General features: G+C 40.1%; 1 protein-coding gene across 1 annotated transcript; it reads right to left on the bottom strand.

Moving 5' to 3' along the window:
• Positions 1-7,053: 7,053 nt before the first annotated feature.
• On the bottom strand, positions 7,054-8,806 carry C5H6orf141 (chromosome 5 C6orf141 homolog). The gene is made up of 2 exons (XM_059399055.1): positions 7,824-8,806; positions 7,054-7,425 (listed from the first exon to the last, which is right to left on the bottom strand). The coding sequence occupies exon 1, from the start codon at positions 8,725-8,727 to the stop codon at positions 8,122-8,124; it is 606 nt and encodes a 201-aa protein (XP_059255038.1). The 5' UTR covers positions 8,728-8,806; the 3' UTR covers positions 7,054-7,425; positions 7,824-8,121.
• Positions 8,807-22,036: the final 13,230 nt, after the last annotated feature.

A 22,036-nucleotide genomic window follows, 5' to 3' on the forward strand; every position in this document is an offset into this window, starting at 1 on the left:
GGTTACTCAAAGGCCTGTGACCCCTACACTGAGTTACTCCTTAATTGACACATTTTTTTTTTCTAGGATTAGGCCATTGATGTTTGTTACTTAGCCTCCACCTAAGCTGGGCTCCTCCCCTTCCAACAGAGACAAGGAGATAGGGTAGCTGACTTTCTTGATGACCCCATTGCAAAGGGATGGGTCCAGGTGTCCTTGAGAAAGACCTTCTTGGTTATAAAACTGATAAGAATTTGTTGTTTGTTTTTGTTTGTTTGTTTGTTTGTTTGTTTAAGATTTACAAGTCAGAGGGGCAGAGAAATAATTTACAAGTGAAGTTTTCTCAACTAAATGCCCTAAGAAAATGTAGTCAGGGCCTGGAGCCAGGAAACAGCTCCCTAAAATTTAGTCAACCTGAGAGGAATGTAAAGTTCTTCCTGGTCATTCCCAAAGCAGCATTTTCCACAAAACCTTTTTACAATGAGTCAGATGGGAGATACTCAGCTTCCCTGACTTTATTGACCTAATAGGCAAAGCTGTCAGTGACAAAGAAATGGGACCTGCTAATTTTAATTTATTGTTTGATTACATTCAAATGCAGGTAGCTGCACCTTCTGAGTTGCCCTCAGTACCTAACTAGTGTTCAGTAATATATCAGTGAATTCGCTATCCAAAGTCAACATGAATTGGTGGACTGCTTTCTCTCATAAGGGAAACAGAAACAGCTATGATTAGAGAGATCGAAATCTTGAATTTTAATTCCAACCCATTTAGTCCCCCATGTTTGAGACTTCATGACCCCATGTCGGCAGTGGCGTTCATGGTGAATCTGGCCCTAAAAGGAAGATAATTTTTAAAACCAGTATGAGACAAGAATGTTCAGCAATAATCATAAAATAAAACAAATAACTAATCCTTTGGTTAGTCTGATATAATAATCATTTATGTAAAAAACTGTCAAGTAACTAAGAAGTAAATTTTAATAAAATTGAAGTGTCTGCAACAGAAACAACTACTAAATTATACCACCCAGGTACTGTTTCATTTTCTTAATTCACTCTTTAGTTTTAAAATAACGAATAAAAAGTGAATTTAATGTTAACTATGTTATCTGAATCCAGTTTACGTCTGAACTAAATCTGCACTTGTCCAACAGAAAACAGTTTCCTTATTTTAAGTTTTTTTGAAAATTTAATTTACATTCAATTATCTTTCAATTTAATGTTTCCTTATTTTAAATTTCATATATAATGTCACATACAATGTCAGAATTGAAGAAACTGAATGTCATTTTCCTAATCAATTGCTGTATGTAATCCTATATAATGGCTGTATTAATGTTTATACTGAATCTTGTAATGCAAGAATATATACATGTTGGAAACACAAAGTACACTCTGAGTGAGTTCAGGAGTTTCTGAACCCTTAGGAATTTACTCTCAAAATGAACAGATGTAGTTGATTCTGCATGTGTGTGAGAGAGATATTAGAGGGAAAACCTGGAAGACGTTTTTAAATTATCTTCCCCTTAGGGGCGCCTGGGTGGCTCAGCTGGTTGAGCATCCAATTCTTCGTTCGGGCTCAGGTCATGCATGATCTCAGTGTTGTGAGATCTATCAAGTCACCTTTTGGACTCCACGCTGGGTTTGAAGCCTGCTTTGGTTTCTCTTTCTCACTGTCCCTCTGCCTCTACCACCCCCAAACCCAAAATTCAAAAAATAAAAATAAATTACCTTCCTCATTTAAGAAAAAAGGAAAAGAAAAATTTTAACGTGTTACTTTCAGGCTTACATCTCTATTATTAAAATTCAAACAGTAATCAGGAAGTTTTAAGACTTTAGATCAACCAAAAAAAAATTTTTTTTGATCAAGAGATTTTTTTCAGAAAGGAGTACTGTATCACTAAGCACTTGGTGTTGATAAAAACAGACTTTTAGTCCAGCTTTATCACAGTTTTACGATCTCCAAAGATGACATATGGCTTATGTTTTGCTCCTGGGACAAACCCTGACCATTACCTAGTCCTTGACATGCCATTTAATACAGGTCACAGAATCTCCTTTCTTCCACCCCAACATTTTGATCAAAGACTTATTTCACTTATACATTTGCATATTTTCCCACTCAGTTATATGGGGATAGAAATACTGTATAACCTGATGTCATATTATAAGCTAATTATACTTTAATTTAAAAGAAAGAAAAGAAAAGAAAAAAGGACTGAGTAGCCTGAACCTTATAAACCCAGGGAACTGGATTAATATTGAGGCTGGCATGGGAAGTCCACAGGCATTGCTGAGGCTTTTCTCTGAGACATGGAGACCAGCTGTCTGAGACAATCAATCTTTACCAAAGTTGACTCTGTAGTCCTCCCTGAAAATTCTCTTGGTTTAGGAAAAATTATTTTGTGCCCATTGTACCCTCCAAACCTTCTCCCATGTAAGTTGAATTTGGAAATTTAATTATACCATATATCCACTGACCTAGTCAGCTTTCAAAATTACCTCAAAGTTGGGGTCCTGCATGGCTCAGTCGGCTGAGCAACAGTCTCTTGCTTTCAGCTCAGGTCATGATCTCAGGGTCTTGAGCTCTGCACTCTGCAGGGAATCTGCTGGAGATTCTCTCCCTCTGCCCCTCTCCCCGCTCATTTCTCCCTCTCTCTCTAAAATAATAAATAAAATAAAAATCTTTAAAAACAAAACAAACTCCAAAATAACCTCAAAGTCTCAAGAATTTTTTTGCAAGATGGACATATGACTAAGGATAATCCAGTGGGTATAGAATCAGCTTTAACACTCAGGGTTTGGGGTCTGAGGCACATTGTCCAACAAACCAGCCTTAAGATTAGACTTACGCCCCCAACAGCCTCAGTGACCACTGGGTAATACCCAGGCCTCGGTAGATCACATAAAAAGCTTTTCTTGCTAGCCCACCACCAGCTTCCCATGCTAACAGCTTCTCAAGCTAACAGCCTGAGCTTCCCACCAGAGCAGATATGAACCCTTCCTTTTTTCACTACTGTAAAAGAAAAATTGTGCCAGACAGAATTGAGCAGGCAAGGAAAAATTTATTCAAGACTTTTTATAAATAAATTGAAGCAATTATTGCAATAGGAGACAGAGACTGAATTAATCCATCTTGTTGGTTAATGGATACTTATTGAGGTGGGCTCTTCCATCTCCCAGAGACTGGAAGTTAGGGACCCTGTCTTTCTTGATTACATTTCCAAGAGATGGCTCCCAGACCCTGGAGAAAGACATCCCTTTGATGAGGAACAGACAAGAAGTTGAAAGATTTACATGCCAATAAGGCAAAGAATGAATTTGCAATTGCATGTTTTTAAAGAAACCACTCTAGGAGAAGGGAGGGGGAGAAGCAGTCAGAAAGAGACTTGCCCAGTTTAGTCAAGCTGAGGATAGCCTTAAGGTCATCTTGGTCTCTGTCAAGCTTTCTCACCACCCTGCCTGCCTTGCTTCCCTACCAAGTGCCAAGTGATGTTGCCTGACTCCCTTCCAATACCAAACCAGAACCTCTGTCCGTCCAAGTTTGTGAAGGTTGCAGTTCCCCCAAAAAGTATTCATCCTATCTTACACTTAGAATCTGAATTTGAATTTGAAGTTAATTCCACGCCTTGAAGTGATCAAGTCTACCATATTGTGGCTAATATTGGCAGCACAGTGAATAAGAACTGTTTCTTCTTCTTTGCAAAGTAAACTGCACTGTTGTCTTCTCTTATCTTCATCTAGCAAGTTTATAAAGATTTACCCTCCCTAATTAAAGAGCTAAGTACTATCTAGAGCTGTAAGCCTGTCAGGGTGTCCAAGAGTCACAGCCTTTGTTTTCTCCCCTGAAGCAGTTTATTCACATTCAAGCTCCGCCTTTCTCCCCACCCTGTCCCCACACATTAGCAGAGAGTGCATACAGCTGGCAGTCCTGACTCAGCCTGCAGAAGTGTGGCAACTGTGCTTTCTTTCCTGACTTCCTGCCCTTCTTCCCTCAAGGCATTTTTAAACAAGTATTGTCTCCCATTCTGAGACAGTAAAAGAACCACATTTCAGAAACAATTTGAATTCCAATGATCAGTGTTTCATTAGGAAACTTTAGAATAGTAAGACTCTCTCAAAAAATTAAAGTTTTAGAGATCTCCTTGCCAATTCACAAATCAGTATCTCGATTTCACTCTTCAGCAATCTCTAAATGCTTTCCAAATTCTACAAAGTATAATTTCCATGGCCTTGTTAAAGATTGTTAATGAATGGGGAACAGGGCGGAAATGAAAACTTTCTAGTTTTTGTAAGTGACAAAGCAGGACTAAATACAGCACGTATACATCAATATTTCTCAAACTTTAATGAGAACACCCAGAGTTCTTGTCAGAATGCAATTCTGATTCAGTAGATCTGGACTGTGGTCTGAGATTAAAAAACATTCTTAGAGATCCGTATACCTTAGTTTGTGATACTCAGATTTTATATATAGCTTATGGCAAGAAAATGTGTATATATATATATATATATATATATAATATTATATTTATAATATATAATTATATATTATATATATTTATATATATTATATATATATAATAGAATAAAATACACATTAAAATAGAGTAAAATACGTAAAACAAGACTGAAAACATACCAAATATTAAGAGATTTGGGGGAAGGGTGAATTTTCTTTTACTCCCAATTGTCTTTCTTCCTAGCAAAATATTTCCTCAAACTTTTCTGCAGTGAATACAACTTTTTCTTTCAACAGGAAGATTAGTCCCTCTCCTTTTTCACAGGCAAAAAAGCACATTAGGTATTAACAAGAATAAGAACAGCAAATCAAATGTATGAATCTCAAAGGCCTTGGAGGTTGTGGACAAAGGTCTTCAGAGAGGTCAACACTTGCCTAATGGCAGTTGTGTGATATTTACCTTATGGTCCCTTGAGTGGCCACATGGCTTCTAGAAGTCTTTGCTATGATTCGTCCACCTAAGGCAGTTTTAGATGGTCACATTTTTCCACAAAGCGGAGGTGAGACCAAAGAGCAAAGACCCAGACATTCTCAGAGGTTTATTCATATTGGGAACACTCAGATATCACTTTGGATTCACTCTCAGGACACTATGAAGGGGAAAGAATCCTCAGTTCCTTTCACAACCAGGTTCTCCTTTTATCAGGAAAACCTGTGAAGCAAATTCAACAGGGCTTCAACTTCTTTCTTCCTACCAGGGAGACATCAGTTTGAAGGAAATCTGTTAAGTGCATTACAGGAAGTTGGGGAGTGTTTTAAAAATAACTTTCAGGGACACCTGGTTGGCCTAGTCCTTTAAGCGTCTGCCTCCAGCTCAGGCCATGATCCCAAGGTCCAGAGCCTGAGTCCCACATCCCCACATCCTGCTCCTTGCTCAGTGGGGAAGCTGCTTCTCCCTCTGCTTGCTGCTCCCCCAGCTTGTGTATGCTCTCTCTGACAAATAAATAAGTAAAACCTTTAATAAATAATAATAATAAAAATGATTTTTACTTGAGATAAAATTAACCTAAATATATTTGGACTAAAAGAGTTAAGATGGAAAAAAAAAAAAAAAAAGAGTTAAGCTGACTTGACAAATACACTTTTGGCAGAAAGGAGATAAAATGAAAACTCTGTGTATTCTGTTTTTCTGAGACAACAGGGCATCAGATTTAAAATCCCAGAAGGAGAACAAACCTGACACCTAAGGAAAGTATTTAAAACTCCTACTGCCCACAGAGCTAAGCAGACTTGAAACCTCCTCAAAGACCCTGTCAAGCAATGTATACCTTAGGCCTTTGAATCACAGGATAAATATCACAAGACATGGAGGTCATTGCTAAAAGATTTAAGGATGTATTTACTGATCCATTAAATGTTGGGAAAAGCTAGAGAGAAGTTTTTTCTTTTAGGAATCCAGAAAAGAGTCAATAAAAATCACCAGTTTGGGTTGTACAGAATTTCTTGTGTTGTATGCCTTTGGCTGTATTTTTTTTTAATTAAATAAAAGACTAAAGCCTACTTGGGATGAAAGTGAATAAACAATTACAACACAGAACTAGTAACAGCTAACTTTGAGCATTCACTATATGCGAAGTATTATTTTAAGTATTTTTCATTTACCATAATCCTAGGGGAAAAAACCTTATGAGGTTAATACTATATATTACCCCTACTTAATGAATAAGGACACAGAGGCACACAGAGATTAAGCACTTGCCCAAAGTCACAGTAAGAAGTGGGACAGTTTTGAACCCAAGAAGCAGAACTTCAGGGTTGGCCTCCCAATGATGTTTGGGTCCCTGTTAAGGAGGCTTTTCTTACTGACTGCATATTCAATGCTCAGTCACCTGGGGGCATATAATGACTCACAACCAAATTTATCAAGTCAGGCCTGAAAACTGTCTGCCAAGAAGTTTAACCTCACACAAGGGCCAGGCAAAAGTTGTTGGAGGAAAAGATAATTCACTTTATGGGGCCTATATTACCTTTTCTACAACCAAGTAGCTTTGAACACAAATAATGTCAGGTGCGGCATTCCTCCCTCAAGTGTGGGTCTCATCGTCCTAAGAACTGCTGTGGTGATCCTCTAGTCAAAAGTTTTGGTGGGACTCATGAGCATTAAGGCATTTCTAGCACTTCCCATCAACATGAGTCAGAAAACCCAGGATGCCCTGTCTTCTTTTGACTCCTTATAGATAAGGTCCCCTGAAGGCCATTCTCAAACCTTTAGAAGGGAGAAGATCATATTCTTACCTACTTAGTAAGCCTATGCAATTACTACGTTATGACTTAACTAAGCCACATGACCTTGACACCGAGGTTGGCTCACTGTAAAACAGGGATATATATTTGAGGGCATTTCAAAACTGAAAGTAAAGAGCACCAGAGTGAGGAGTGAGGTAGGGGGTACAGTTCAACAGTTGACTCTTCAAAGGCCAGCGTCCCACTTATTTTGTTAGTTCTTGCAGTAACCAAATACTCCTTCAGCCTGCTCAAGTCAGGAGTTCATCTCTAGAGGGAATGCTTGCTCCTCACAGACCTCCAAACCAGACCACAGTACTACAGAGGTAATAAAAATGGGTGTTTAATAAAAAAGAGGAACAAATAAAAAGACATTTCAGTAGCACCAGAAGAGACTTTTTTTCCCCAACAGCATCAAGAGGGATGTATTTTCAATCCAGTTTTGAATACAAATGTTATTAATAAGAAACAATGGACAGGAATAAGATATACAATTATTTTAGGGCAAACTATACATCATCTACCTTTAGATAAGACTTATCTGCCAAATTTAAAATAGTAAAAATAAATAAAAACCAGATAAAAATCATTTTTACTCGACTGGATACTTTGAGGGTAGTAAAGCCCCTTTAAATGGCACTTAACGTTCAAAGTTGGGTCTTCTGTTCTCTTCCTCTTCTCTTCCTAGTTTTCTTTCCCCTAACATTTAATGAAAAAAAGAAAAAAATGTGCACATCAGAAAAAAGTTTAAAAAAGGAAAGATTTTGTTTACTTGCTGCTTTATTTTGATTTTCCCATTCCTTTTTACTTTCTTTTTTTAGCTTTAAAACAAGCCTCTCTCCCCATCTCCTCCCACTCTCTCTGCAGAGAGCGGACCTCAACCCTCACTTCTAATTTAGGTCCGAAAGAGCGGGGAGGCAGGGAAAGAGATCAATGAATCTGTATTGCAAAGTGAGAATTAACCATAAATAGATTTTCTTATTTCACAGGCCCACATTTTACCAATTCGAAAATACCTTTCCTTCCCCTCTTCCAATGACTTAGGTCCCCAGACCGTCACAGTATTTAAGACACAAAGGAGGTACTATGTTGCTCACAGTTCTTCATTCCGTCTGGGGTGTCCCCTGCCTCCCAGCGGCGCTGACCAGCACCTTAAAACGTCCTCGCTGTCGGCTAATTACAGGCTGGCGCTCCCGGAAGAGCATCTGCTTAGGGATTCGCGCTCATCCACCATCCCGCAGCATTCCTCAGGCTCCTCTTTCCTGTTTTATATCCTCTGGCAATCCAGTCCCTGGGGACCGCGAGGTGATCTCCCCGCAGGTGGACTCGGGGCGTCTCTCCCCATGCGGGAGAGCCCGGGGTTCTCCGCAGTCCTGGCGCCCACAGCCGGGCGCTTCACTCCCTGTTGGTGCGAAAAGTGATCGCGCTCATGGAGTGCTCCTCGGTCCGTGCGGTCATCTGCCCCTTCCTCCATGCAGTCCACAAGACTTCTTCTGTCGCCTGATAGTCCACAATCCGCACGAGCACCGACCTGGGTGGGGCTGCAGGGTCCCGCGGCCGAGCTCTGAAGGGAGCGTCTACACGGCTGCCTAAAACTCGCTTTTCTCGCGGAAAGAGAGACGGGCCGTCGGGTTCCCAGTCGTCTCCAGCCGCCGGGAAAAGATCGTCCCCACCGGTCACTTCTTCCCGCGCAGGGTCCCGTTGAGTCCCCAGCCACCTCTCTGGGTGCAGAAGGAAGAGCACTTTCTCTCTGACCCAGGGCTCACAGTCCAGGTTCTCAGCCGCCGGGCGGTTCTCCAGAGCCCCGCCTGGGCTTCCACTCGCCCTCGCCTCCGCTGCCGCCCCCGACACCGCGGGATTCCGGCCACCGGGAGCCAGGGCCGCCCCGCGCCCCAGCTTGCGCGAAGAGGACCCGGCACGCTCCAGGGTGTCCGGAGCGTCCGCGAAATTCGCAGCCCCGCGGGGCCCCGAGGTCCCCATCGGGACAGGAGGCTCATTCATTCGTAGATCCTTTAGGCGGGTCACGCAGCAAACTCCCCCAGACCTCCTCAAGCCCGGGACAGGTAATGCTTTTTTTTTTTTTTTTTAAGGCCCGCCCCGCCCGCGCCGTGCAGACCCCGCCTCCTGCACCGCCCAGTACAGTCCGCCCAGGCCTTGCTCGCCTTTTAAAGACAAAGGAGCCTGACCTCCCCTCAGTCGCTCCTCCTTTTCCTTCCCACCCTCGCCCGCAGCTCTGCTGCTGTGGTATGTGGCTCATTCTGTGCCCTCTTGCACCTTAGCTCTGGTATGGTTTCCACCGTCTGTTCTCGGGTCAGAGGCGCAGAAGACACCCTCGCACAGCGCCCCCTGAAATGCCCGGGACTCCGTGCGCTCTTCCTTTCCCAGGACGCGCCTCCCAGGTGGAGGAACAAGGAAGTGTCCTGGTTTTGTTTTATTATCTGGTTTAATCAAATTCTTGTAAAAAAGATTTCATGTCCGGTCCAAATCCATCCCCACCATGCAGACAAGATTAGCGAGTGTAGATCTAGGGAGCCGACATTGAGAAAATGGCTTTTGGTTGGTTTGTTCTTTCTTTGGGATCCAGGGTCTGTAGGACATTGGTCGCTCCTGTCTTCATATGGGTTATAATCAATGTTTACTGCAGGAAGGGATTTAGTGCTTTGGATCAAACGGAAACAAAAAACCAAATCGCTAAATGAACGTCTCCAGGATTTAAAATTCTGACGTTATTTATTTATTTTTTAAGACTTTATTTGACAGAGAGATCACAAGTAGGCAGAGCAGCAGACCAGGAATGGGGGAGCAGGGAGCAGGCTTCCTGCTGAGCAGAGAGTCTGATGAGGGGCTGGATCCCAGGACCCTGAGATCATGACCTGAACCAGAAGCAGATGCTTAACCCACTGAGCCACCCAGGCGCCTCTACATCATTTTTTTTTTTTTTTTTTTTTAAGTACCCCTTCACTACTCATCTCCCTTTCTCTTTAACCCTAGCGGTTAAAAAAGTATGTCTCTCAAATTCTGGAAAAAAATAAAAAGTGTACATCTCTGGGCAGACTTTTGGAATCTGTTCATTGGCGAGCACACTGACACATTGACACTTTGGCTAGGGTTGATAGGGTTAACAAGCTAATGGAAAAAAAGGGAGCTTCATTTGGGATTGCGGGTTCCATCCTTAGTAACAGGTGTTTGTTTTACTAGAAAACGCTATTTTCATATCTACTTTAGAAAAATGACTGCTATGGTGGATATTTCTACCCCTATATGAAAGACCAAGGAGTATGGGGAGATATTTGGGTAAGAGTGGACCTTCTGATGTTTGCCAAGTCATATGTATGTAGGTACATACATACATACAAAAGTGTTGAAGGAGTGAGAAAATCTAGGTCAGATCTGGCTGACCTTCGGCTGCTTATTGCCAAGTGACAAAATTTTTAAGTGTTTTAGATCCGAATTGTTCTAAGCACTCTATATATTTAAATTCATTTATTCTTCACAACAAACTAAGCAAGTAGTACTATCACTATAATCTCCTTGAGATTTTGAGGAACAGGGAGGCTAAGTATTTGTCCAAGGTCAAGCACCAATAAACAATGGAGTCAGGATTCTAGCATGCTTAAATGCTTCCTCCTGTTTCCAGTCGGTCCCACTTTAACCCTATGACTTCATGTTTTTTTCTCTTCCTTTACTCAACCAGTAATTACTGAATGTGTGATAAATGTCAACAAATATTCTAGATGTTGGAGACTTCTGGGATTATGGGACAAATATGGGACAAAAACTCTTGAAGTTTTCATTCTTCAAACTCTTGTCCAAAAGTAGGATATAATACCTTAACTTTAGTGTACACAAATATCTGCTGAGGATGAATGCCTTACTCTGCTCTGAAAGAGCCTGTTCTTGTAGAGCGGGGGTAGCAGTCAGTATGGATTTTGAGCAAGCCTCCCAGTTATTCTGAGGCTAGTTCTCCATGAACAGCATTTGGAGAAACATCACCAAAAATCTACATAGATAAACTCTAAGCATTTTTTTTTCTGCTTTCAAGCGACAATAACACTGCATTTTCCTTCCTTGCAGAAATTTTGATTAGAATTTCAATGGAGGTATATTTATTTTGAGAGAAATGTAATGTAAACCACAAAATTTATTATTATTATTATTATTTTTTTTTTGGCCTTTGGAGATTGGTTGAGGGATTCGAATAGGGATGTGGAATGGGAAATATCTATTTGCTGAGAAATGAAACACCTATCATGTGGCACCTGAATTTCTAGCTGTCGAGAATTTTTTAATGATGCATAAAAGAATTTTCACAGGAAATGCAGAATAAGTTAATCTTCAAAGAGATAGAGTTTAAAAAGAATATACAATAGAAAAACAGGCAGTGTGCCTCTAGGATAGCGGTGTCTGCTAAGCTTTGTTATCTTAAAGTGCCTAAAAGGCTAAAGTGAACCTTTTCACCCTGTTTACTTTCTAAATTGCCTCCAACACTCGCAAATTCTAGCCACTGGCAGGTAGTAAAACAATTTCTATACCTGGGATCTAAAAAGTGATGAATGACTCTATACCCTAGTAAGATCAAAAGAAGCTTGTTGTTAATAGCCCAGTCTCCCAGGGACCAGCCCCTCTCATGTTGCTTATTAGATTCATAAGTAATTTTTAATCCTAATAATATAGTATCACTCTTCATTATTCTAGTATCTTGGCCTTTAGAAGGTATACCCTCCACTGGCAGGCCTAACCCCTAATGTGTCTGTGTCATAGGGTCTTTTGGAAGTAATGAGGGTTAAATGAAGTTATAAGGGTGCGGTCTGATATGAATCCAGCCTCCTAAGAAGGGAGATCTGCCCCTGCTACCCACATCCCCTGTGAGGACACAGCAAGACAGTGGCTATCTGAAAGTCACGAAGAGAGCTCTGGCCAGAACCTGACCATGCTGGCACCCTAATCTTGGATTTTGGGCCCCCAGAACTATGGGAAAATAAATTTCTGTCATTGAGCCACTCAGTCCATGGCATTTGGTTATAAGACCTGAACTGACTAGTATACCAACTTGAAAAGATTTAAGGAAAATGGGTTTTATCATAAGGATATCATTGTTAAGAAGAAGAACTCACAGATGTGCTGGAAAAGTAGAAGGATTGACTTTAAAATGAGTAGCGATGTAAGCTATTACAGAAGGGTAGAAAGTTGGCACTATAAGAATGTAGGCATTGCTGGATTGAATGAACACCTCTCTCACTTGTGCTTGGGGCATTTACTCAGGAGACAAATTCTCATTCAGAAGTACCCAACTGGCTGAGTTTGTGCAACTTACTTACCCCTTGAAAATATAGGACAGTAAAAGGAAAGATAGAGTCAAAGGAGTCTTGGGGGGGTGGGGCGTCTGGGTGGCTCAGTGGGTTAAAGCCTCTGCCTTCAGCACAGGTCATGATTCCAGGGTCCTGGGATTGAGCCCCACCCACATCTGGCACTCTGCTCAGCAGGGAGCCTACTTCCTCCCCTCTCTCTCTCTCTCTCTCTCTCTCTCTACCTGCCTACTTGTGATCTCTGTCTGTCAAATAAATAAATAAAATCTTAAAAAAAAAAAAAAAGGAGTCTTTGGGGGCCCCCTCAGCTTCTACAGTGGAAAAAGCAAACAGCTCGTCTGACCACCTGACAAAACTGTACAGTAGGTAGAGCTAACACTCCAATAAACAAGTCAGGGTATTGTTAAAAGGAGGTTAAAAAAATCATACAAATGTCTAACACACTATTATAAGCAGGATTGGATATGAGAGTGACAAATGGGGCATTCTGGATGAGGCAGCATTATGATCAATGGTGTAATGATATATATGGAGGTGTATGTAGATAATAGTTTTATTCTTGACATTTCTCTTCTCACAAATCTAAAACACTGATTTATTCCCATGGTGTCAACTGCAAACCTGTGCACTAATGATTCACAAATTTATCTCTTTTACAGACCATGATACTTCTGTACTTGTGGTATTATTTGTATTGTATTATTGTCTTAAGTTATTTAATTCATTTTCCTGAAAGAGGACCATATTTCCTTGCTTGTTTTCTATAAGACTCACAATGCTCCCTCTATGGGAGTATACTTCTCTACCCCACTGATGCTGACTTTGTCCATGTGAATTGCTTCAGCTTATAGGATATAAACTGGTGTGTCATCAGATGCATCTGATAAAAACTTGAAGAGTCATTGCAAGGTTGGCTCTGGGTAATATTGCTATCTCAGCTGTGATCAGAGAATGAAGATAAGAAATGGAAGAACTGCAGTTGATACATATTCTAAGCAAGAAACAGACTTTTGTTATTAAAAAAAGAACAAAGTTGGGGCTTGGTTCTTACCACAGTCTAACCTAGTGAAGTATGTTTCTCTTCAGTTTTCTATTCGACACACCTTCTGAATGTTCCATGGTTCCCAATTACCTAAAATTGAATTCCTCACTTAGTCTCTTAAATCTACCCTCTTGCTCTCTGTTCTTTATTTCATAGATGAGTAAGACTAGTGATTCTATTACCTACATTTTCCTTCAGAAGGAACCCCAACTCCGCATATATAATATTTAACCAAATGTTGCTGGTGCCACTTTTTTTTTCTTTCTGTCTCTTCCTCTCTAATCCCTACAAAAATAGACTCTTAGGAATGGCATAAATGATCGTCATCATCTTACCTAGCCTATCACTGTATATATTTGAGTGAAAAAATAAAAAAGGAACAATTATACTGCTCGAATGAACACAAAGCATAGGCTTGAGAATAATGTGAGGTCATTCTATATAAATAAATTCCAGCTTGGATTATGAAAACTGTCAGCCTTTTCAAAGAGACTTCAATCATATGAAGCTAGAGTTTTCATGATCTGGAGAACTTAGACTGTATAAAGACCATACTGGACTGAGTCAGCAGACTTTGGCAGGTCATGTCCATTTAGGTGAGTGTCCCAATGTCTCCAATCCTATATTCTCATCTGAAGGAATAAGTAATGTCTGTCCCACTTGCTTCCCAAGGCTGCTATGGAGATCAAATGAAAGGATTCTTCTGGTAACATTTTGAAAGCTATGAAGCCTGAAAAATACATTTAAAAAATTTTAATTCCAGTCTAGTGTATTACTTCCCAGTATACAATATAGTGACTCAACAATTCTATACATTAATTGTGTCCATCAAGATAAATATACTCTTTGGGCACCTGGGTGGCTCAGTGGGTTAAGCTGCTACCTTCGGCTCAGGTCATGGTCTCAGGGTCCTGGGATCCAGTCCCACATTGGGCTCTCTGCTCAGCAGGGGGCCTGCTTCCCTCTCTCTCTCTGCCGGCCTCTCTGCCTACTTGTGATCTCTCTCTGTCAAATAAATAAATAAATACAATCTTTAAAAAGAAAAGATAAATATACTCTTTAATCCCCCTCACCTATTTCACCCATCCCTGACCCATCTTCTTTCTGGTAACCATCAGTTTGTTCTCTACAATTAAGAGTCTGTTTCTTGGTTTAGCTCTTTTTTCTTTGTTCTTTTGTTTTGTTTCTTAAATTCTACATATGAGTGAAACCATGCAATATTTGTTTTTCTCTGATTTATTTCACTTAGCATTATACTCTCTAGCTCCATCCATTTTCTTGCAAATGGCAAGATCCCATTCTTTTTTGTGGCTGAGTAGTATTCCATCATCTATACATACCACATCTTCATCCACTCATCTATGCATGGACACTTGGGCTGCTTCCATCATTTGGCTATTGTAAATAATGCTGTGATAGACATGGGATGCATATATCTTTTCTAATTAGTGTTTTTATATTCTCTGCATAAATACCCAGTAACGGAATTACTGATCCACATAGTATTTTTATTTTTCATTTTTTGAGGAACCTCCAAACTATCTTTCACTGTGGCTGGACGAATTTGCATTCCTACCAGTGGTGCATGAGTGTTCCTTTTCCAACATTGTTTCTTGTGTTGATTTTAGCTATTCTGATAGGCGTGAGGTGGTATATCATTGTGGCTTTGAGTTGAATTTCCCTGATGATTAGTGATCTTGAACATCTTTTCCTGTGTCTGTTGGTCATCTGAATGTCTTCTTTGGAGAAATGGCTGCTCATGTCTTCTGCCCACTTTTAATTATATATATATTTTTGACATTGAGTTGTATAATTTCTTTATATATTTTGGATACTAACTCTTTTATCAATTAAGTCATTTGCAAATATCTTCAACCACTCAATACGTTGTCCTTGAGTTTTGTTGATTGTTGCCTTCACTGTGCAAAAGCTTTTTATTTTGATGTATTCCCAATAGTTTATTTTTGCTTTTGTCTCCCTTGCCTTGGGATACATATCTAGAGAAAAGTTACTATGGTCAGTGTCAGAAAAATTACTGCCTGTGCTCTCTTCTAGGATTTGTATGGATTCAGATATCAATTTAAGTCTGGAAAGTATTTTTAACTTAATATTTTTAAAGTTCATTTTTTGTTTTTTAGAACTGGAAATCTAAAGCAAAGTTTTTAATGAAGTCCTCAGAGAAAGATGGAAAAGTCAAAGGCTAGGGGTAGGGAATGAGAACCAGACTCATCATCCTGGACTAGAGGAACAAATGTTGGTATTTATGAATGAGAGGTGGGCAGAGTGGGGAAGAGGAAGAGTGAGAGTGTGGCAATTCTGTGAGTATCAGGCAGCTTAGTCCAGAGGTCTGAGATAAAATGTAAACTGAGGCAAATGTTTAAAAATGAGATCTTTATGTTTTGAGTGATCAATATTTGGTTTCCTGGAAGAAGAAAAAGAGTCTTATGTTTACTTAATATGGAGCCCAGAGACTAACTTTTAAATATATATGTATATATATTTAATATATATGCATATTTAATATATTCTTTTTACTCCAGAGAGTGGTGGTGACCCCTAAATGATGTTGGCTAGGAACTTTGAAATTTGGAGTTAAAAGATGAAGCATACCAGGCTTGTCAGTTAACTGCAAGGGCTGGTTCATGTAGCTCTGAGCTCTGGCTGCTTACAAGAGATTTTGAAATTTCAGTTCCATGTCAGCTGCCTGCATCACCCACAGTTTTCAAGTATATTCATCATCATTCTCTCCTGTCAAAGATCAAGATAGAACACTGAGCCCTCTCATTGAGTATGACTAAGTAACTCATTAAACAGGAAATTGAATCATTTGTGATTGAGTCAGCATTTAATGATGATAATGAAGAACCCATGTTCTTTGCTGTATAACCATCTTGCGCATAAACAAAAGTTGACCTGTTCAACACCAACCTGTAGTGTTTTCCAGAGATAATTTAATCTTGGACTCAATGTGGGTGAATTAATATTTATGAATTATTTCAAATAAAATAATCACTTGGGTTAGGATATTAAAGGTCATGATCTTAACGCCCAATCTTGATTAGGTTTTAATAAAAACTTTTCAGGGGGGCAAGGCAATTTTTCCTCTCATTGTATTATATTAATTAATGTACATGTGATCTTGTACATGTGATCTTGTCATACCCTTGGTAAGGGTATGACAGCTATGGTGAAATCCTCAATATTTTGCATCCAGAAAGAATTCATTTCCCAAATATCTAGCTGTTATAATGTGCTACATTATATCAACAAAGCAATGAGTGGGTAGAAAATACCAGATCTTGCTTAGCAAGTCTGCAAACAAGTTGATCTGGAATGTTCAACGAACTCAAAGTAACTGTTAGTAATAATCTCTCTTTTTCTGTTACACATATTCATAATTCACTTCTCAAGGGCAAGGCTTGGGTAAAGTGGTAAAGTAGGTTGAGTTGGTCATTAATACACCCACCACCTAGTTCTACTCTGCCCTTTTCCTCAGCTCTTATATTAAGGACAGTCTTACATTCTTAGTTTCAATACCGAATATTCATTAAGGACATGGAATTTATCCCTCCTTCAGTTCTTTAAATTTAAGTTTACTTATTTGTTTATTTTTAAGGGTTTGTTTATTTTAGTGAGTGTGCAGGATGGGAGGACACAGCAGGAGAGGGAGAGAGAGCTGCAAGCAGATTCCACAATGAACATGGAGTCTGATGCATGCTTGGATCTCAGGACCCTGTGATCATGACCTGAGCTGAAACCAGCCTCAACTGACTGTACAACCCAGGGCCCAGCTCTCTTTCAGTTTAATACTCCTGATAGCTATCCTTTCCTCTGACCATGCTTTGTGTCTCTTCTACCTGTTCTCTGCGCTTTCTCCCCCTTTTTTGTTTTTTGTTTGTTTTTCTTTTTATGCAGCTCCTTCCTTACTTTTGAATGTGTTGCAGAGGAGTGTGAGTGGTGGAGTTACCTCCTTGGACCCTGCCATGTATTAGTTGTGGGACTTCAGCAACATACCCTTCCATTGCCTTCCTTTACTCCCCTGAAAAGTGGGGTAAGAATAGCACCAAGCCCCTGGGATTGTTGTTGGGATTGATTTAACATATGTAAAGTCCCTGGAACAGTGCCTACCACATAGTAAATTCCATTTCCCATAAAATTAATGTCAGTAGGGATTTTCCTTTATTTTATTCATTGCAATGTAACTATTACTGCTCTATCCCCAATACCAGGATGGTGCCTAACATCATTGTTGAATTAACTAGTTTTCTATTTCTATCATATTTATCTATTGATTTTTGCCTTTGAAGCCTTTGAAGCCCTGCTTCCTCTTTCCTTCCTCCTTGAGGACTCTGTTTCTACTTCCACGTTCCTTGCTTTACAGAGTCCCGTCATAGACTGCTGACCTAAATCATCACCTATGTCTTGGTTTAATGCTTTTGAGTAGAGTAAAACATTGAAAATTCAATATTTCTTAATAATTACTAGTCATGGAGGGCGCGTGGGTGGCTCAGTGGGTTAAAGCCTCTGCCTTTGGCTCAGGTCATGATCCCAGGGTCCTGGGATCGAGCCCTGCATCGGGCTCTCTGCTCAGCAGGGAGACTGCTTCTTCTTCTCTCTTTCTGCCTGTCTCTCTGCCTACTTTGATCTCTCTCTCTATGTGAAATAAATAAAATCTTTAAAAAAAAAATAATTACTAGTCATGGATTTACCAATGAGAAGGTAAAGAAGAAGCCCTTAGTCAAGTAAAAATGAGGCTAACAATTTCTTCATTGTAGTATTTTACATTAAAATATTATATATAATCAATAAAATCTTTTAAAAAGATAAAATATTGTATTTAAATTTGTGGTGACTTTTGTTTGTCACTTGTACAGTTTGAGCAGCCTGCAAATCTTCCACTTCTTACCAGTAGTTTTGATTCTAGCACAATAAGTTGAAAGAATATAATAAACAGCTGCTGTACCCTCATCTTGATTTGTTGGGTCCATAATCAAAGGAGCAAGACTGATACAAAGTGAAGGTCAAGTGAAGCTTTATTTCACGCCAAGCATTGGGAATCAAACTGACCAGCCAGGGCCATTTCTTCCAAAGAGGCGACCCCTCCCTGACTTACAGACTAACTTTTATAGAGCAAAGGCCATGTGGTTGGGCCTGGCCACACACAGGTAGCCAATGAGATTGTAACACACAGAGAAAGCTGCACAGTCATGCTAGGTCTCACACAGGTGGCCAATTGAATTACAATTCACCCCATAGTAGCTATTTGAACTAGCCTATCACCTTGGTCAGAACTGGCACCTAAAAGGTGCCCAAAAGGCAGGGCCCACACTCCTTGATAGCTAGGGAGACAGTATGCGCACTCTACTGATTGGATGTCTCCACCTGACCCGACTCATCCCTGCATTCAGACTGTTATCTCCACCTGACCTGACCTGCCCTTGTATTTGGGCTTTGTTACCTGGGACTGGTTTCCTGGACTTGCTTTTAAGTAAGTTCCTCTGGGGGGTGGGGCAAGGTCAATTTAGGTTTTACTGAATAAACAAAAAAATGGCTGTTTAACCAGGGTAGAGCCACTCTAGCTAAATAGGCCCTTACATTCCCCCCTTTTCTTTGGAGATTAGTCAGATCCTTAACTCTTCTAGTCTCTTTTCATGGCTGCCATCCTGTTTTTAATGACTCCAGTGTGATTTACCCAGAAACAGCATTCTTCTCCTAGGGCAATGTAGAGCCCCCCTTTTTCTAGAAATAGTATGTCAAACCCTCCTCTCTTTTGCAATTGTCTATATTTCCCACCTATACTTTAACAATAGGAGCAACAATGAACTCAATGAACTTATTGTTTTGAGTGTTAGCTTTAGTCCATGATCGGCAGGGTCCACCAGCAGTGGCATCCCTCTCGGGGGGCATCCTTATCCTTGGCTCATTTGACATAGCCTGTGCAAATCCAGGCTCCAACACCCTTAACTTCCACCACCATGCGGGTGGTCGGGATGACAGCAAATGGTCCCTTCCAGCAAGGCTCCAAACCTCCCACTTGGCAGCAGCATATCCAGACCAAGTCCCTCGGTTAGTAAGGATGTGGCTCCACCTTTGTCTCCATCTCAGTATGGGCAATTTAGATCCCTGCATGGGTTCTTTGTAAGACAGACTGTAATGCCTGCAGTGACTGGAGTACAGACTGATTCAGTCATTTCTGCTAGGGCAACCTCTTGTAGCCGAGGGCAGAGTGTGTGTGTGGGGGTGTGTCTCCCGAACATTATTAAGCAGGGTGTACACTGTGTCCCAAGGAGGGTGACAGGAAGGAGATCAACCTATCCACCACCAGTCTGCAGAATTAGCTCTGCCAAGGTCTCTTTGAGAGTGCGGTTCATTCTCTCTACTTGCCCAGAACTCTGGGGCCAGTAGGCACAATGTAGCCTCCAACTAGTGTCCATGGCTTTGGCCAATGCCTATGAGACTGAACTCACAAAGGCAGGGCCATTGTCTGACCCGATTGCAAGAGGTAACCCAAACCTCTAGAAGCTTTTTGGCCTCTAGAAGCTCCTGCCATCTCATGTTTGGCAGAAAAAGCCTCTACCCAGCCTGAAAAGGTATGCACTAAAACTAACATAACTTTGAGGAAGAATTAACTTTCCTGTTCTAGTCTTAACCCAATCCCCTTCATAGTCTAGTTTAACTCATTTTTGTAAATATTTTAAATCTTCCTCTAACATTTTCCTCCAGTTGTCTAGCTTAGGTAAAAAAATAAAAAAAAAAAAATTTAAAGAAAACCAAATCTAGAACTTAACATCCATAAAGGTGTATTATTAAAACTAATTTTTCTCTCTAAAATAACCTTCATTTCCAGAGATAGCCAAATCAGGACTAATTTATTTGAAAAACAAATCCAGTTTTAACAAACTTGACCTAATTATTTACATAAGCTCAGCAGGAATATTAAGTGCTCATATAGATCTTTTAGAATCTGCTTTGCTGGAACTTCTTATAAGGAATCTCTAAGTTGAACATTGTAGCCTCTCTGGGCCAGAAGCCAAGTCACGTAGTTGCCATCAGACTTGTCTGTAATACCTGTCGATTTGGGCAAATTCCTCTTCCTGTGGTACCCAACGTTTTCTGAGGCTCCTGTGCCTACCAGGAAGTGACATCCTTTACTCACCTGGTGAGGCTGCTGGGAACTCTGTAAGCAAGGTATCAGGCCAACAGTTCCAAAGGGCTTTATGACTCTAGGTTTTATAGTCAATCTTAGCTCCTTTAAGCTGTCTGGTCATATCTGAGTCTTTTTCAAATATGACATTCTAGTCAAAGCCTTGGTAAGATAACCAGTGTTTCCAATGGTGTCCTGTTACAAGAAGAACAGATTCTTATTGAACTTATGCAAATGACTTATTGCCAAGGAAGAAAGAATACTTACTGAGACCTTTGGTTTCAGAGGGTTCAGATAGAGAGAAAAGTTGAATGCCTTGATTTGTTTACAAATGAATACTTTTACATCTCTGTAAATTACAGATAACTTATGAAAAAGTTTCCCTAGTCTAGAGGAGCAAACATTACAGAATCAGTAATTGTTTAAAATAAAACAAAACATTAAGAGACACAACATTACAATATTTCAGTTCATCTTGTCCCATGTTACTAATTCTGGTGTAGTCCAAATGCAGCTTTTCCTTTTGTAAATTCTTACCCATTTCAGTTCCAGGATTTTAACATATCAAAGACCTGTATTTGTCCTGAAAGTCTCCCATATGAATTTCCTTTAAGGCGGAATTCATCTTACAAAAGGATTAAAACAATTACAAATGACAAAAACTCAGAATAGATATAGTTAAATATCAAGTGGTGACCCTATCAAAACATTAAACTTTAGGAAATGTATAGAACCTCTAGAGTAGTTACAGCATTTAGCCAAATGTAACCCAAGATTTATCATTGGTTTAGCAGTACTCCCTGAGTAACTTAGCATATCAAGAAAAAGCCTTATGAGTCAAACAGATCTCATTTACAATTCTGGGTGGGTAAAGAGAAAACCATTTACATTTTTTTAGAAACATCTCAATCTCTAGTGAAGACTAAGTGTTAACCAATTGTGAACTGTTGCAACAGAATTCTTAGAAAGCAAATTTATGAATCAGTTAAGCACAAAACATGTTTACCAACAGGTTTCAAAAGCACAAATCTAGTTCCAGCAACCAGCGCTCTAGCATTTTATCCCATTTGATTTAAAGTTTCAGGTTACCAAAGATTTGAAAGCTACTTTAACAATTATCCATTAAAACTTTGAGACAGACAATTAATCATCAGTTTTAGTCATCTTTTTTGCTAACAGACTTCAACAGATTTTAACAGATTTTAACATAAATAACACAAGCTCATTTGATCTTAAGTAAACTTTGAAGTTTCACATTTACTGCTGTTAACTCAAAAAAACATGTTCATCCTAATTAACCCAACAAACTTAGTTCAAATACTGATTTATGTTCCACCGGGCCCACTCCACTTCGAATGTTTATCTGAGATCTAGGTGGGAAGATCTGGAGTGGGGGGTGTTAGGTCCCGGGAAGGTTATTCTTGTTTCCCAACAGTGAAGAACAGAACAAAGTGCCACCAGAAGGCAAAGAAAGGGTTCCCAGTTCTAGAGCTCATCAGCTCCAAGAGAGGAGGAGATGCCCTGCTTTCCTGCCAGCAAGGGGAAGGGGCTAGGCAGTCCATGTCAGGCCAAAGAGGGGAAGGAACATCCCCCAAACAAAGGGACTTTCAGCAGCTGCTTGGGAATATTCCTTAAAGTCTCTGTCTCGAGTTAGACTAACCACAGTTGGCTCCAGTTATAGCCAGCCATTAACACAAGAAATGAGTAAGGGAGAAGCCCTACATCTATTAGGAGGAATGGAGAGATGAAAGTAAGAGTCCCCTTACTCTCTGCTTGCCTCATTTCTTCAAACACAACAAACAGCAAAACAGACAACAA

This window comes from Mustela nigripes, chromosome 5 (assembly GCF_022355385.1).
Source record: "Mustela nigripes isolate SB6536 chromosome 5, MUSNIG.SB6536, whole genome shotgun sequence".
Lineage (NCBI taxonomy): Eukaryota > Metazoa > Chordata > Mammalia > Carnivora > Mustelidae > Mustela > Mustela nigripes.

Excerpts from the sequence above, each read along its gene's own strand:
- C5H6orf141 (XM_059399055.1), bottom strand. The coding sequence starts at position 8,727 with ATGAATGAGCCTCCTGTCCCGATGGGGACCTCGGGGCCCCGCGGGGCT.